General features: G+C 30.5%; 1 protein-coding gene across 4 annotated transcripts; it reads left to right on the top strand.

The window, feature by feature from the left end:
• Positions 1-11,474: 11,474 nt before the first annotated feature.
• Positions 11,475-14,840, top strand: APC10 (anaphase-promoting complex subunit 10). Of its 4 annotated transcripts, none has more exons than XM_040712182.2 (3): positions 11,475-12,063; positions 13,490-13,798; positions 13,863-14,069. In XM_040712182.2, exons 1-2 carry the CDS (start codon positions 11,586-11,588, stop codon positions 13,756-13,758), a joined length of 747 nt encoding a protein of 248 aa, XP_040568116.1. In that variant the 5' UTR covers positions 11,475-11,585; the 3' UTR covers positions 13,759-13,798; positions 13,863-14,069. The 4 variants fall into 4 exon arrangements, with proteins under 4 accessions (XP_040568116.1, XP_040568117.1, XP_040568115.1 ...); XM_040712183.2 differs by having other exon boundaries at positions 11,490-12,063; positions 13,847-14,069; XM_040712181.2 differs by lacking the exon at positions 11,475-12,063 and adding an exon at positions 14,238-14,840 and having other exon boundaries at positions 13,863-14,184.
• The last annotated feature ends 2,024 nt before the right edge of the window (positions 14,841-16,864 follow it).

Genomic DNA, 16,864 nt, shown 5'->3' with positions numbered 1-16,864 from the left:
CTCTCACCCTATATCATATAGATGGACATGAGTCGTGTATATTTACTTACCTGCCAAATTCAAATTATTTCTTGAAGTCAGGACATATTTTATTGGAAACTTTGGTAATATCCAAAATACATAGTTTTATACTTTGTAATGAAAATAATAATATAATTTGTACTGATCTTCTTTTAGTGATGTTATACAGTCATTCAGCTTGAATTGTAAAATATAATGTTTGTTACTGATAATGATTAATAAGTTAGCAATTAATTTCATACCATTAGATTCAACTATATTATAAGTTATCATATTAATTGAATAGTTAGCATATTAGGTTTAGATTTACAAAATTATACCTTGTGAACTATTATAAAGTATATGTAAAAAAATGATTATCTTAATTTCCATTGAAATTTTTTAGTATGACAATATAATTGAAATTTAACCACCCTTTAGGTGTAAAACTAAATTGATCTAGGTTAAATACTTAATAAGTATTACAGATTCACATTTCTTTATAGATATATTCTTGGATTATTAAAAATTATACATAAATTTAAAAACATAACAAAAATAAAAATACAAATAAATTAATGTTTGGTTTATTATTAATAACAACTAAATATATTATTTTATATGATAAATAACATAAATATGTACTAAAAATTTCGTATTGCTGTATCCCAACAAAAATAAAAATGGAAAAATTAATTGTAGAATTTGTTTTATCCAATTTAATTCTTCATCTAAAGTATCATATCCTGAATTGCTACAATTTTCTTTAAATTTTAACCTTACAAGGGATTTAAATAAATAAATAATTCCCAATATAAAATAAATATTTCTTTTCTTCGATATGCATTACTTAATATTATTTTCCTTTGCATATTTGTTATTAAAAATAATAAAATTAATGAACTATGGGGTTAATGAGTTAGTTAGGATTTTATGTATTGTTAGAAGAAAATTTAGGGGTAATTTTCAATGTATTAATAGTTTCAAATAGAACTGGCTTACACGCTATTAGAATTTTCTAAACTACCTCATAACAAGCAATATCATCTATCAAAATATGAAATAGAAATACAAGGTTAGACCATCACGTAATCGGGCTTGCAAGAATTTTCAATCTGATGTATTGTACCAACTGCTCGGTAAGACAAACAGATTTTGACAAAACACGCAACCACTTATAGTCTATGACATCACTACTGATAGAATTTTCAATTTAATGTATCGTACCGACTGTTGGGCAAGAAAAACAGATTTTGACAAAACACGTAACCACTCATCTACTATGATGTCAATATCAAAAGCGTGGTGGATGTCAAACATCAGTCGTACACACGTTATGGACTATGGTATAACCTTGTATTTCTATTAACCTTGATATCAAACAATATTATCTATCACAATGTGTAAGTGATGAAGAAAAAAAGATAACAATTTTTTAAGAAACTTAAAAATGACGTAGAATACGTAGATGAAGAGAAAAAAACGAACACACCGATATAAAGGGACAAATGCCATTTGTTGAAAATTCGAAAGGAACAAGTAATTCCTAGATATGTTTTCAAATGGCAATTTATTTAAAATTTCGTTCCATAAGGAAAAAACCATATTTACATAATATGTACATTAATTACATCCAGAGGTTATCATTTTTATTTTCAACATATAAATCTTTAGCAGGATTATTTAAGATATATTTTCCTCCAATGTTCCATATTTATTAATCTTCTTCTCTAAATATTGACTGTGCAAATCACACTCTTTGCATGAAAAACACCTTTTCTTTCTTTTTCCACATGATTTGTATATTCATGTGATTTCTTGTGATGGCCTCTCATATAATGTAAATTTTTATGCATAATATATATTCTTTGGTAGTGAGTCCATGTTCCCTCCTCTGGTAATTATAATTTTTAACATATTTGGAGCAATCAATAATTTTTAGATTTTAAGATGAAGAAATTGGAGATTTTACAATACACTAGTATAAGTTATCATCATAAAGTATTGTAATTTGTTATTTGTTAGTCTTAATATCTTATGCTATAAATGAAATTGATTGGGATTAAATTTTAATCTTCCAAATAGTTGAACGTATTTCCATGGATTATTTCAACCAGATTTGGGCTTACATAGCAACATATTATTGTAATTTAATGAGAAATACAGTAATCAATTGGATTATGAGCATAATTCATCCTTATTGTCGATTGTCACGGGAAGGTGAATAAATGGCTCTCACATCGGTGTCCTCCTAGGTGATATATGAGCCTTTTCGGGAGTGATAGAAGGTCGGAAACTTGCACATAAATCATAATTCGAGACATTACACTTTGTCCAATCACTCGCTAATTTAGTATTTTTTTTTTTACTGTACTCTCAATTAAGATTTTTAAATACAGATATTACTATTTGGTTTATGTTTTACCAGCAAAGTATTTTCAAAGGTCATTAACCAATCATTAATCACTGTCATCAGTTATTCTATCAATCAATGTTTGAATGGATTTTTTTTAGTCACTTTGGTTTACTTATTCGTTTCTAAATGCATATGTAATCATAATTTAAAGAAAAAAACTGTTGCTATCTACTAAGCAGGACTATCGGAAGATAAACAATGAATCTTGGGACCTTTCGACAGTCTTACTTCCATTATATTAATGTGAACTTATTATATGTCTTCCTGATTATCATTTAATCCATCTATTAGAAGATTTATTTTAGATATACGAAATCTTATGACAATAATATTCTTAACTATTGCTCAGCAACAACCTAGTTAGTCTGATTCCATCAGTCAGGGTTTCTTTAAAGTTAAGAACGGTCTTAGTTATTGCTGGTTCCTGCGAGAAACAGATTGTGCAATACCTAAATCCAAAACTGGGTAGGGATAAGGATAATCATTATTATTGAGAATTAATTTTTATCCTTATTCTTATATTTTATCTACTGAAGGCAGGGCTGAATTAAACGTGAGCGTTTTATTTATTTCCTTTAAGAAAAATTTATTTTTTAAAAGATATAGTTATATTTTTTACTACATAAAAATTATCGCCTTCTTTTATTCAAATAGCCTCTTTTAGAAATTTTTGGCAGCCTTTTTACTTGATAAATTTCTTCATTTTTCTCATATATAATTTCTAACTTCATATTTTAATCAAGCCCAAAACCTATTAGAAGCGCTGGAACCACTGCAACTGCAGTGGTATTAGGTTGGCTCAGCTGCGCATTTTAAGGCCCTTTTAATAAAGCTTTGATTTTGTTTAGGAAAAATAGTTATGATGACCCTTAGAAAAATTAATTTTTTCAAAATTATTTTTATAGAAATCTACACTGTGTGGAGCTCTTATTTATTATAATCAAGGACAAGGCCAAGGCAAATGCTCTCTAAAACTGGTTTTGGTATCGATAGTCTAGTATATCTGCAAAACTAATTAGCTGAAATGTTTTGCACTTGCTTATTCAGTGTTAAATATAGACATTTCAACAATTTTTGGTATAAAACTGTGTCACTTGGGAAAGCTAGAAACTGAGACTGCAGAAGGAATCAAGATTCGTAGTGCCCTTACGAATTTTATACAGTTTAAGGATCAATAATTTAAAAAATATCAATAATATGTTGAAAGACTTAATTTTATTAGTATATAATATTTTTTAGAATAAATTATACTTCATTGATTAGATGTTTATTTATCTTAAATATTCTAAAGCATTTTTTTAAAAATGAGTATGAACTAGAACAAACGAGAATATTAGGAATTTATAATTTCTTCATTGTGTTGATATAGACTTTATACGATTCAAGGGAAATTTAAATACCAAATGTAGATATTCCTTTTAGAGATGAATTATGATACTCCTTCCTAAGAGTGAAAATTGATATTGATGAATTATTATAACATTAATAATGAACTATTTCGCATTTTACTGATTTTATATTTATACTTGCATTTTGATAAGAGAATAATGAGAAGTAAGTTGAGTAACCTCGTTATCCATTAGGCCCTTAAAATCACATTATTAAGTAAGACAAAACGGCTATTTATATATAATATTTAAATGTTTTGATCCTTATGTTGTTTGTTTTCATCAGCTGTCTCTCCCTTAAATTTTTTCATTAAGTATAAGCACTCTATATTTTTTATCTCTAGAGTTGCACTCACCAGGATTTATACAATTTTCATCTACCTTCATATTGTCTTATTCTTTTTTAATAATTTTAATTCTAATATTTGTATTATTTGAATTTTATTTTTATAAGTGTATTTAGTATGCTAGCGTAGTCCTGTGTGGATCATATTCACAAATCCTTAACACATTAGGAATGATCAATTACTAATCTAATCCAGAGCTCATATACATACATAGAAAGCCCCGCCAATGAGTTCTGAACTCATTGGTCTTACCAACCAATTTATTAAGGAAAAAAACTTGCACAATACAAAAAACCTAAAAGTACCTAAATAGATTATAAGCCATCTTGAAATACCTCCTAGAGTGTTGTAACTAAAATCTTAAATATGTCTTTTATAATTCTATTAAAACAAATTTTTTAATTAAAAATAACTACATTAATATCAGGTCGACAATTAAACAAGAGCATCGCATCTTTGCCTTATCATCCCATAAGCCTTGCTCACGTAAAACTGGATTAGTCCTTCCCTCTCCACATTTTTACAATTTTTTGAATACCCTTAAGGAGTTAAAGAACTGTGTGCATGAGTAGTATTGTGAATTCTAAGCATTTTTTAGTGTGCAAGTTTTGTAGTAGGAAACTGAACAGTGTTTTTTCTATTTTCTAAAGCTGATGTCATTATTCTATCATTCTTGAGGAGAGAAGATCTAAGTATAAAGTTATAAGTGTAAGTACCTGTTGGACTCAGAGTAAAATTGAGGATCAACAACGTTGTAATTCCTATCTATGTGTTAGATTTATAGCAAATGGGACTTGTGTTTATTTTTTCGATTGCAAATTTAGTGAAACGTTATGGTACCTAAGCTGCTCTTCTCTCAAAAATTATTGGAATTGTCTGGGTTACCTTGTTCATGTTCATTCTTAGTATTTTATTACATATCTACAATGCTAAAGGCCTAAAACTTGCGTAGATACTCGGTACATGGCTCTTATACTCCACACACCGGCACCGGAATGTATTTGTACGGGGGGGTGAGCAATGTGACTATATATAAAGATGAGACAATAAAGATCTTCTAATGCAATCTGGTTGGCTTTACCTGACCCAATAGATATAGTGACGTCACTGTTGCAGTAATTCAGATAATTTCATTGAACTGAAATTCACAAAAGATATTCGTAAGGAAATTCACGAAAGAAAAGAACTTGTGAAACAACTATTGGAAGCCAGTATGGACTCGGAAACAGAGACTAATAATGAACGACTGATTGAAATTTGTAGCAGGATCACTGAGTCCCAACAAGAGCCTTTGACCAAGAAGCAAAGAACTTAGATTCACGTTTACATTTTCGAAAAAAGAGTCCAATGTGAGGAAGCAAATGAGCCTTTTTTCAGGGGAGCGCAAATGCAAAAAATTGAAAAAATTACTTTCTTTGACGAAAAGGGAATGGTGTCGGTACAAAATTTAAAAAGGAAACCCTAGAAAAGAGCCACTCCAAAATAAAAACAAGAAGAATTATAGATCTCTTAAAGAATTTCAATCACTGATACTCATAAGCGCATGTAACTACTGCCCTCATATCACAAAGCATTAGTTCTCGAGTCATGAATATTTACATTCCAGGAAACTTCTTCCATTGCCCAGTCGCCAGACTGAACAAATTTTTCTACAAGATTTTATGTGTGAACCTGGCTTCCTCGAAGATAGCATCAAAATTCTCTCTGGAGACACGTAATTTTGGGTTTTATGAAGAAACGTCTAGCCCTTGAATTGAATTGGCCTTACGATCCCTTCGTTTGAGTTTTTGAAATTTTGTCATTTTCTGGAAGTTTTTTTTAAAGATTTTCATTGTAACCATGAAGACACAATTGACAAAAACCTAAATATTTTTCATAGAATACATAATGATCTAATTGAATTATACCCTAACTGGGGAAAAGAACTCATATCCTTTCTGAAAACAAGGACAAGAACTAGATTAAACAACCTTAATAGAAAGCTCAAAGTGAAAAACGCAATTGCTAATCTGAGAAAACTTAGACAGATTGGTCAATTTACAAATTAATATTTATTATTCATGTATGTTTATAAGAAAATGTGTATGCTTTAATTTTTACTCATTGCTATTTTTTTATTCACCACTCTTATATTATGTAATACAATGGCAAATTAGATAATATACACAAAACATATTAATATAAGCTTACATTCAGATAGTTCATTATTATTAATATATACTCTATGCAAATAAATATTAGTCTTTTTCTTTAGTCAATTCTGAAATTGATTTTATAATAATAACCATGAAGACACAATTGACGGTATCAAGCAAGGTATAAAAAGTGTCATAACAATCGAAATAAGTGCTGGAAAGGATTTAATTTTATGGATATTAATATTAATGTAAGTTAAATATTTTTACTTTTTGTCGTGGTTTACTATTGTGTACTATAAATGAATTTTAATTATATTCATTTAATTTGTGTTACCTTACAATGAATTATGTCTGGATTTTAAAATTATTACTTTACAATTATATAAGAGCCTATGTGTATCAACACTCAACAGTGACTTCATTAAATACAAGCGCAGAATTTCCTTGCTGCCTCACCTTTATATACAAATACATCTTTTAGGGACTTAAAAAAACTCTAAAAACGAGCGTGTGTATTTTACAAGAACTACGTGCTATTCATATTCATATTAGTGATATTACTAAGTAGTTCCTAATATAATTTATATCTATAATTCTAAATGGATACCTGTTCTATTCAATAATTATTGTAATTATCCATTCACTGTACATAAACCCCAATTTGGTTCAGTTTAATTGAATATTAATTTTATTGTCGTAAAATTCTTAGTTTGTATTTTTAAAATATGCTATAAACTATTCGTTTAGAATCTAGCAAATAATATTATAATTTATAAGTTATAACTAAGCTAGGGTTTCATGAATAAAAGGACTTTAGCGTGAGGCGTACATGAGCCGGCACACAAGTACGTAACTTTAGAAATTTATTTTCCCTCCTTTTTTCTCCTCTTATAGTTTACTGCAGTTTTAAGGGTTATATTTGTGAAGCGGCTTCCTCTTTGTGATCATTGAACAATGCCTGCTCCCTGTATTGTCCCTTCTTGCACTTCAGGCAACCCCAATTATGAAAAACCAGAAGGTCTAACTTTTCACTGGTTATAAACTACTAAAAATTATCATTTATTTTAAGTATCCATGCCCTCATTACAGATTCCCTCATGATCCAAATGTGAGAAAAATTGGATTAAAACATTCGAAAAAGTGAGAAAAAATTAGAAATATCCATTGAATTTAAAAAAGTAGCCATCAATTTGCTCACTTCATTTTCATTCAAATTGTTTCATCACCGAGAGTTGTGATTCGTTGACTCTGAGGAAGAAGAAAAGAGAGTCTCAAGTTCTTCAACGGCGGAGATTGAAAAAGGGTCAATTCCTTATGTATCCTCGAAAGAAAAGAGCAAAATATATCAGATATTACGCAAAATGATTTGATGGCATCTGCTCAAACTTTCCTGGAGAAGGCTGATATTTGCAACTTGGAAATTATTGAGAAGAAAAAAGTAAACCTCGCATGTGAGCAAATCCATCACGCTTTATCTAAAAAACCCCAGTACACATCAAGGACATTATCTATTGCAACTTCCTTAAAAACTACAAGTTCTGCTGCCTATAGATTTCTTCGAAAGGAAAATTTGTTGACGTTAAACCATCCTTATCACATCATAAAAAAGACAAAAACATTGAATGTGTCTTGAGGTTTCAGGTAAGTTACAAGGGCTTACCTATCCAAAAGAATTGACTCTATCTAGTAGAGAAAATATTTGCATGCTCATAACGGATGAAGTGTATACTGCAAAGCATGTACCATTTCACCGTGGGAAGCTGAGTGGCCTTGAAAATGATAAAGTGACTATAACCTGTAGTGTGCTCATGCTTTCTAGTGTTGGTGGATCATTTGAGGATACAATTCAAATAAAACCATCTCATATGCAGGGTCATTAAGATATTACCAAAGATTTGAACTTTTTAACTAAAGAAATCAACAAATTGGGATTTGAAGTAATAGGTTTTGGAGCAGACAATCACGCTTTGAATAGACTGGCTATTAAGCAAGACTTGTGCCATGAAGAGTTCAAATGTTCCATTTCAAATCCAGCTGATCCAGAAAAACCATTTTTCCCAATGTTTGATGGATATCATATTTATAAATGTATAAGAAACAATTGAAAAAAAGAAACAATTTCTGAATGTCCAGATTTTGATGGCGAACAAATCGGCTCACCCAATTCATTCATATTTTGGAACTGTATCGGATCGGTTTTGTAAATAATCCGAGGATGGCACATCGTTTGAATGAAAAAACCCTCAATCCAACATTAAATGTGAAACTATGATACATCATATTTCATGACAGTACAATAAGTGGCATGCAGTATTCTTATGAAAAAGGGCATCATGAATTTTAATCTACTCTTAATTTCTTAAAAATCATAAGGAAGTGGTTGAATATTATAAATGTTAGGAGCTCCAGATCTGGAAAGCGCCACAAAGACAGACTATGAACAGCTCAAATTTCACAGAAAATTTGTATCATGGATTCAATTCTGGTTTGAGGAGTAAAATAAAAAATTAATAACTCTTTGACTAAAGAAACATTTGAGGCAATCTATCAAACTTCCTCATCTTTGGATGCTGCTGCTTGCTACTTACTAGAGAAAAAGGGGTTTGAATTTGTTTTGTCCGGGAAATTCCTGAGTGATTGCATTGAGCAGGGATTTGGCCAATATAGAAGCATTATTGACTACAATTACTATATTACAATCCGACAGTTACTTTAATCAGAAAATACCATCAGACTTAGGGCCATTGTGAGATACTCTCTGTTGTCGATTCGAGACCTTAAAAAACATTGAAAGAGGCTATAAAGATAGATGAACCATAATGTATGGAAAATATTGGTGTTTTTCTTGAATATTTGGATGGCATGGTAATTCCTGTTATAATCGAAGACGAATCTAAAAATAATATTTTATTCTTTATTGCCAGATTCATTTGTTATTCGCTTTCTTAAACAATTAACTGTGAGGATTGCAAAAATTTACTATCTTGTCAAGCGAAAGAATCGGATTTATTCGATTTTGTTGATAGAGATTCTCAGTCGGAATATTTGAAAATTTGCAATCGAGGTGAACTGAAATCTCCTTCAGATTCTTTATGTCTAATTGTAATATTTATTAATAATTTTTATCATACTGTTATGATCCACCAAATCCTTTACAATATCTTAATCAATTCTGAGAATCCACATTCTTTGTTTGCATTTGCAGTGGCGGCGCAGATGGAAAATGAAGAAATCATTGATGCAATTTTACAACAAGAATATAATTTTGGTCATAATGTCTTCAAGGATAAAGCTACTGTCAAAAATGCTCAATATTTTCATGCATAATTTTGTTCAAACAAAAAATGACCAAATTAGACTTATAAAATATATCATAACATGTGTTAGTTATTCTCTCCAACGACTAGTATCTTCATCCAGGAAAAGTGTATATTTTTATTTTCAGTATTCATCGTAGGTATCCGTTGTTATTATTTAAGCCTTCACTTATTTTCTGATGATTTTTTAATTGTTATACTGTCATTTGCCCATCTCCGATTCTCTGATAATGCAGTATTGTATTTAAAAGGACCTTTATGAATTTATACAAATAGTAAATCAAGCGCAGCTCAATATTGATATCAACGACTCTGATAAAGATGTCAAGAGGTAAAGGAATCGTCTTTTACGTATCAGGATATATATAGCAAGGTCCATTATATAAGTCACAAAATGCCAAGAATGTAACTACTTTCATTTTTTATTTATCCAATGATGTGTGCAAGTTGATAGAGCTCAACCATTTAAAAGAAATTTGATGAAAAATAAATAATAGAGGTTGTTTAGTCTCACCTTCAAATATAATTTATTTGTTTTGTGTCTTCACTGTAAAACTTTGTATGGAAATTATGAACGATGATGAAACAAGGGCATTTTTTATTTCGGTCAGTCAAATATATAAGTCAAATTCAAGAGTAAACAGAGTTCAGTGCTATGTTAACAATTGTATAGGATAAGGATTATTTTTTTGTAGAATTCTTTCGACATATATCAAATAGATATTCAATATTACGAGTAAATCGTGAACGGAGCTGTTCAATTGTAATTTTTACTACCCTTTGTAGAATTTCAATTATTGAGAGATAAGCTCGAGTGAAGTATCAAAAGTTAAGTACAGTATAATATGACTCCAAGTCAAGTCTCGAGTTTTTGTGTACGTGAGTTACAAGCTTGGAGTCTTATTGAAATCTAAACCTTGTAGATCTGACGACGAACAACGAGTCTTTCATATACAGTCCTACAACTCGTGTCTGAGTCTCCAATTCTGATTATAGAATTATTATTATAATTAATTGATGACCAAATAAACTGAATAATATTTTAATCACTTCACTTCTATCTATGTATTATAATAATGTAACTAAACAAAACAGAACTCACTTTTAATAGGTTGAGTGACCCATTCAAGTCCTGAAGTATAATTATAAAATGTCTTTGGTTATAACTTATAATAGTAAAATATGTCTTTGCTTTATATATTGTCACCTTGAGGGGAAGGGCAAATTATATGATGACGTCATCAGGGATACCACAAATTGTTTTTTTTTTTGGGGGGGGGGGATATGACTCATAGTCATGACTAAATTTTTCTTTAGAGGTGTTTTTTGTAATTTTGACAAAATATTTATTTTTTAATACCAAATTTCAGAAAAAAACTTGTTTTAAACATTTAATAGTAATCTGAACAGATATCATAAGATACAAATAATAAAAAATTAATAAATTTTCGTAAATTTTGACATTGAAAATTATTTAGTCAAGATGGATTTTTTTTATTGCTATTACTATACATACTCCCTCAAAGGGGGGTGGACAATATCCCCTATCGTTTCGGCACCACTGGCTCCGTATATAGTGCGTACCCACTTTTTCCACCTATGGCCGCATTCCATATTTTATAAAATGCGCTACAATAATCGTCGACGACCCGAAGTTTCGTAATTCCTTAATGAGTCCAATACATGATAAAAACTAGGATTTAAAGTGTATGAAGAATGTGGTGTTAATCAAGGTTAATAGAAATACTATTAACCTTGGTGTAAATGAACAAGTAAAGAATTATGTTTTTTTAGATGATATGGGGGTACCTCATCAGATAAGCTAACTATTGAATGAGTGCGAGTCCATATTAATGAAATAAAAGAAAAGAGGAAGGAAGCTGAAGAAGAAGAGATTGAAAGAGAGTGAGAGAGAAAGAGTAGTTCAAGTTGAAGGGATTTCCACGGCCTTTTGTGTACATGGACCGCAACTTTCTTCAATGAGTAGTGTTGCAACGAATTCGAATTCCGCCACACCCGTTACGGCATCCAACACGAATACAACAGCTGGCGGAGAAGGATTTGTAACCCCCTCGAACACGAATAACATAACAGCCACTTCAGCACAGGACTTGGATACCACGACCAACAACAACAACGTGAACAATAATAATAATAATACAACTACAAATACAACAAATAATGAAAGCATCAGCAACAGCTCCACAAGCAGCAGCAACTTGCTTGTGAGAGAGGTGGGCAATCAGGCCACTTGGAGTTTAAGTTCTTGCAAACCTGGCTTTGGAGTGGAACAATTGAGAGACGATAACACGGAGACCTATTGGCAATCCGACGGACAATTGCCACATCTCGTTAATATCCAATTCAGGAGGAAAACCACGGTGAGCTCCGTGGAAGTGTATGCGGACTACAAGTTGGACGAGTCATACACACCTTCAAAGATCTCCGTCAGATCAGGTTTGTTCATCTCCATTCAGTCCGTCAGTTACTCATTTCCAGATATGGCTCAATAAATTCATCTTTCCCAACACTTCAAAGTTTTGTCTCTCACTAACTTTGACCCCAAAACCAGATATAATTTCCTCACCTTTCGTTCTATTACATATCGTGAGCCAAATTGTAGTAAATCAAATATTTACTTGTCAGAATAGAGCTTGGAAACTCCTTTCTTTCATTATCAGTAATGGTATTATCCTATTTTTTTTACCATGAAATGGATCTCAGAAGTTTATTTCAACAGTCTCAATTTCTTTTTTGTCTATTAAATATTAGACTTCTAGAATGACATATGGCAATAACATCAATATCTTTAATTTTTGAGTTACGACAATTTGGGCCTCAACCTTCGATATTGTCGGTTCTTTATTTTATCAAGAAAAGATGAGACGAAACTTTCAGAAAAACTGTTTGTTTTCGTCTTCGTCTCTTAATTCTTGAAAAAAACATTCGTTGACAAATACGATTCGTCTAGTTCAGAGATTCCCAAACTTTTTTAGCCCATGGACCACTTAACGATTTTTTGCTTTCTAATGAGTTCTTATTGAATTCTCATTTCTACATAACATTTATTACTTTTTAATGTTTTAAACAGCTTACACAGTGCTTCTCACGTTGATAGTGCACTTTTTAAACTGGATAATTGTAATAAAAAAGAATAGGGAACATAAGTTCTTGTACATACTATTATTGGAACGAAACAAATCAAATAATAAGAAGATTAACTATTTCCTGTAAATAAATTACTAGAAAATAAGGATTTAATCATGAATGGCCAGGGTAACATTTATGCTCTTATAAAAATTTGGTAACATTTACCTTCCAATGAGTCAGGTTTAGTCTCAAGCCTCCACGTTCAATGATTAGTAATCGATTTTGTTTTTTTCGAAAATGAGATTGGCAACTACGCTAAAGCCCCTTTTCAGCGAGCTAAGAAGATCAATAACTTTCTTTAACTAACAAACTATGTAGATCTCCAAATTTTTATTATCCTAACTGAGACCCCGACAGTTCTATATTGCTCACTTTGGGAACCAGTAGTCTAGTCATAGTTGACAAAATGAACACTACCCAAAACTCTATTTTAGATCTTTATATAACACTAGACACAAACAATGATGTGACTGTGTAGTTAAATAAATATCACAAAATACACTTTTTTTTTTTTTTTTTTTTTTGGACGAAAGAGTGGAGTAATATTTTTTCATAATATGTTACACAATGAGCATTCATTGTTCAAATCTTCTTCATATTTTATGAATACAAAAGAGTTCAATATTGAATCATAATCCGTGAAGCCTTATACTTGTAATACTGGGACACAATATTTATTTAGATAGTTGTAAAAAAGTTTTTATACAAATATAAATATTCTATCTTTGTTCAGGTACGAATTTTAACGATCTCCAAGAAATAGAAGTCTTAGAACTTAGTGAACCCTCCGGTTGGATACAAATTCCGTTAAAGGATCTTAGTGAAAGATCAGTTCGAGCTTTTATGGTACAAATTGCTGTTATCGCAAATCATCAACAAGGAAGAGATACTCATTTAAGACAAATTCGTATTCATTCTCCGCTTGAAGAACGACCCGTCACGACTGCAGAATATTCTTCTTGGTCCACTCCTGACTGTCTACAATATACTTGCTTCAAATAATTGATAATTGTGTCCTCTTTTCGATCAGTTTAATATTAACGTAGGAGTCTTTTATAGATCATTTATATAAATTATTAGTACACTATAGTTCTTAAATATCTTAGATATTTCAATATGGCAACCTTGGATGATAAATTATTAGGAGAAAAACTGCATTATTATTGTTCTTCATCGGAGGATGAAGAAGAAAAAGAACAGCCCAGTAATTCGAATTCCAGGAACCCTGATATCAGTAATAATGGCACTGGTACTGTTAATACAGGTCCAAAGGGCGTTGTGAAAGACTATATGCGTTACAAACAACTTGAAAATGAACAAAGAGAAGAGCAAGCAAAGGAAAAGTTGGAATTGGCGAAAAAATTATCTTTAACTTGTCGAAGTATTAATGATGATGATAAGGCGAAAGATGAAGAAGATGAATTAGATGTAAATTTTTTTCAGCTACCTTGTTCTCTCTTATTTTTTATTGATTTTTTTAGGCTTTATTTGACGACCAATTTATGCAAATGTATATCGAGAAACGTATGAGAGAAATGGAACTGAAGAATGACAAGAAAAAATATTTTGGGGAGATTAAAGAATTGGAAGATGGTGATGACTTTTTAAAAGCCATTGACGAAGAAGAGCCTTACGTTTCCATTGTTGTATTCATATATGAAGATGACGCAGATGGATGCTATGCAATGAACGAATGTTTAAAAATTGTTGCCATAGATTATACTGATATTAAGTTCTTAAGGATATCTGCATCCGCTGTTGGATTTTCTAATTACTTCAAAAGCAATGGTGTCCCTGCTTTACTTTTGTATAAAGGAGGGGATCTGATCCAATCCTATCCAAAAATGCTTGATTTCCTTGGACTAGATTTTTATGCTACTGATCTCGAGGCTTTCTTAATAAGAAATAACGTAATCAAATCAAAGACTTAATTCAGTTTAAGCTCATTGCTTTGTTTATTGCCTAAATTTTAATTTTGTCAAGTATATCTACCTTAGTAACTGAATCAATGATTAGTAATCTATTTACTTTTGAAATATGAGTTTGGTACCGCTTTTCAGACATAAATATGTGATTTAAGTCAATCTGTATCTTTAGGATTATGCGTTTTTTTCTTAAATTCAGGTATATAATTTTTTGTATAATATTGCGATGATTTTTTCACTATTTATAAAATATATGTTCTTCAAAAAAATATTTTATACTTAATATTGCTATAGTTCTATTTTTAAATGGATTCAACCATAACTTCGCAAACTATTTTTTTATCGTAATACAGCTAATTGAAAGAGAGGTTTCATTACGTTGTGAAATGGTGCCATATTTTCTTTCCCCTCTTCCTTCAACAGATTTTGAAAGAATATGTTGTAATGTGATGCAGCAGGTATTATCGCTCGGTGATTTTCTCTCTTTTGTGCTTCAACTATTCATGCCCCCATGTCAAAAATAATATCGACAATTCTAGTTTTCTTCATGAGTAATCGTAGTTTTTCAATCGGCTTTGGATATTTAATGATCTCTTATGTAAGATTTTGTGGATAAGTTGCACTTTTTTGGTTCTTTTTAAGTAGTTAGCAATTTGTTATAAACCATGGATGATTATCTAGATAAAGCAATAAAAAAAAATAAAAGACAATAAGTTTGTGCATCTCCCATTGATATTTTCTTGTACTATTTAATAATTAAATTAAAGTAATTAAACTTAGTATGTCTGCACAGTTCCAGGTATGGAAAAAAATTGAGTTATTTTATTGTAATTGTTATATTATCCCACTCACTCCATTATTTCTATTTAGTATGCTAATTCAGCACTGAAATAATTCTTTTTTAGAGAAACGACAGCTACTACTCATTCTGCAAAAAAAAAAATTCTTTGCATGCATAATTAGCATATTTAATATGGTTTTTTGTTTTTTTGCTTCCAAATAGCTTATCTTTACATATTATGACAACAAAAATGGCATTAACTTCATAACCAATGCAATCAAGCCCATTTTATGTGATCGTGTCCCTTTTTTACTCGCGATACAATATTATCTATATCTCAGCTTCTATGATAGGTTGATACACTATCTGAAGACTTTTCAATGGTATTTTTAGAGGTTGAATGCTTTAAAGCACATTTTGGAATGCTTAAATCCAATTTTAGTACAGAAATTTAAGAAAAACAACTATTTTGAGACACATTTCGATGTAAAAGTTTCCCAGTGTTTAAGTAATTATAATATTAATTATATAATAAGAAATTATAATATTAATTATATAATAAGAAATTATAATTATTTATAAAATGATAAAAAGCTGATTAGATATTATATACATGAAAAGGCAGAAAGATTTTAAAAATATCAACAAAATAATTTTTATTAGACAAAAACTTATTCCTTTATAATCCCAATTTCTTATAATCTTGATAACTGGTAATATTTTTTCATAATATACATCGTCAATATTAGTGTCTCATCTAGGTTTCTGTCCAAGTAAAGCCCTAAATACCATCGAAGTTTGTTTAAAAACTTTCCACGTTATTGCCATAATCCAATTTTGAGAAAAGTTAATGGAGTTAATGTTCTGCATTGGCTTATGGTTCTTCTGCAGCTATAGATCCAGAATTTGTCAGTTTACCTATTATCTCGTCCTCTGTCGGAAATATGATGGGTTTTATTGCTTCACATGTCATCCAACATGGTGATGAAGTTTTATGTCATAGTGTCTTCGGTGATTTTGTCGACCTTATACAATTCAGATCTAGCCATCACATCTCTCGGAAGGGTCACTTGTTATTGCTTGAGCTCTTGCCTAAAGAACTCACTAATTTCTTTAGAAGTATAATTCATAATCAAATTCTTTATCACATTCCTGAAGTTATTGGACCACCGTGCTCTGTATATTTTTTAATAAGATATTAACGAAATCGTTTGATATTTTCTTGTTCTTGATGTTCGTTCGTCCATTCTTTCTTTCTATAATTAAATACCTTCATTGTTGTATTGACACTCTTTTCAATTACTTCTGAGGTATAAGACGTAAATATGAGGTAATGTTTAATCTCCTCTAAATTTTTAAACAGTTTTAGAAGATATTTCTACTATACTGCTGAAATTTCATC

This window comes from Lepeophtheirus salmonis, chromosome 5, assembly GCF_016086655.4.
Source record: "Lepeophtheirus salmonis chromosome 5, UVic_Lsal_1.4, whole genome shotgun sequence".
Classification (NCBI taxonomy): domain Eukaryota; kingdom Metazoa; phylum Arthropoda; class Copepoda; order Siphonostomatoida; family Caligidae; genus Lepeophtheirus; species Lepeophtheirus salmonis.
This window is presented reverse-complemented; position numbering and strand designations above follow the sequence as displayed.

Bases quoted from the DNA above. Each gene is read 5' to 3' on its own strand.
- APC10 (XM_040712181.2), top strand. From the start codon at position 13,873: ATGGCAACCTTGGATGATAAATTATTAGGAGAAAAACTGCATTATTAT. The intron at 14,185-14,237 runs GTAAATTTTTTT...TGATTTTTTTAG, and splicing joins ATGAAGAAGATGAATTAGAT to GCTTTATTTGACGACCAATT.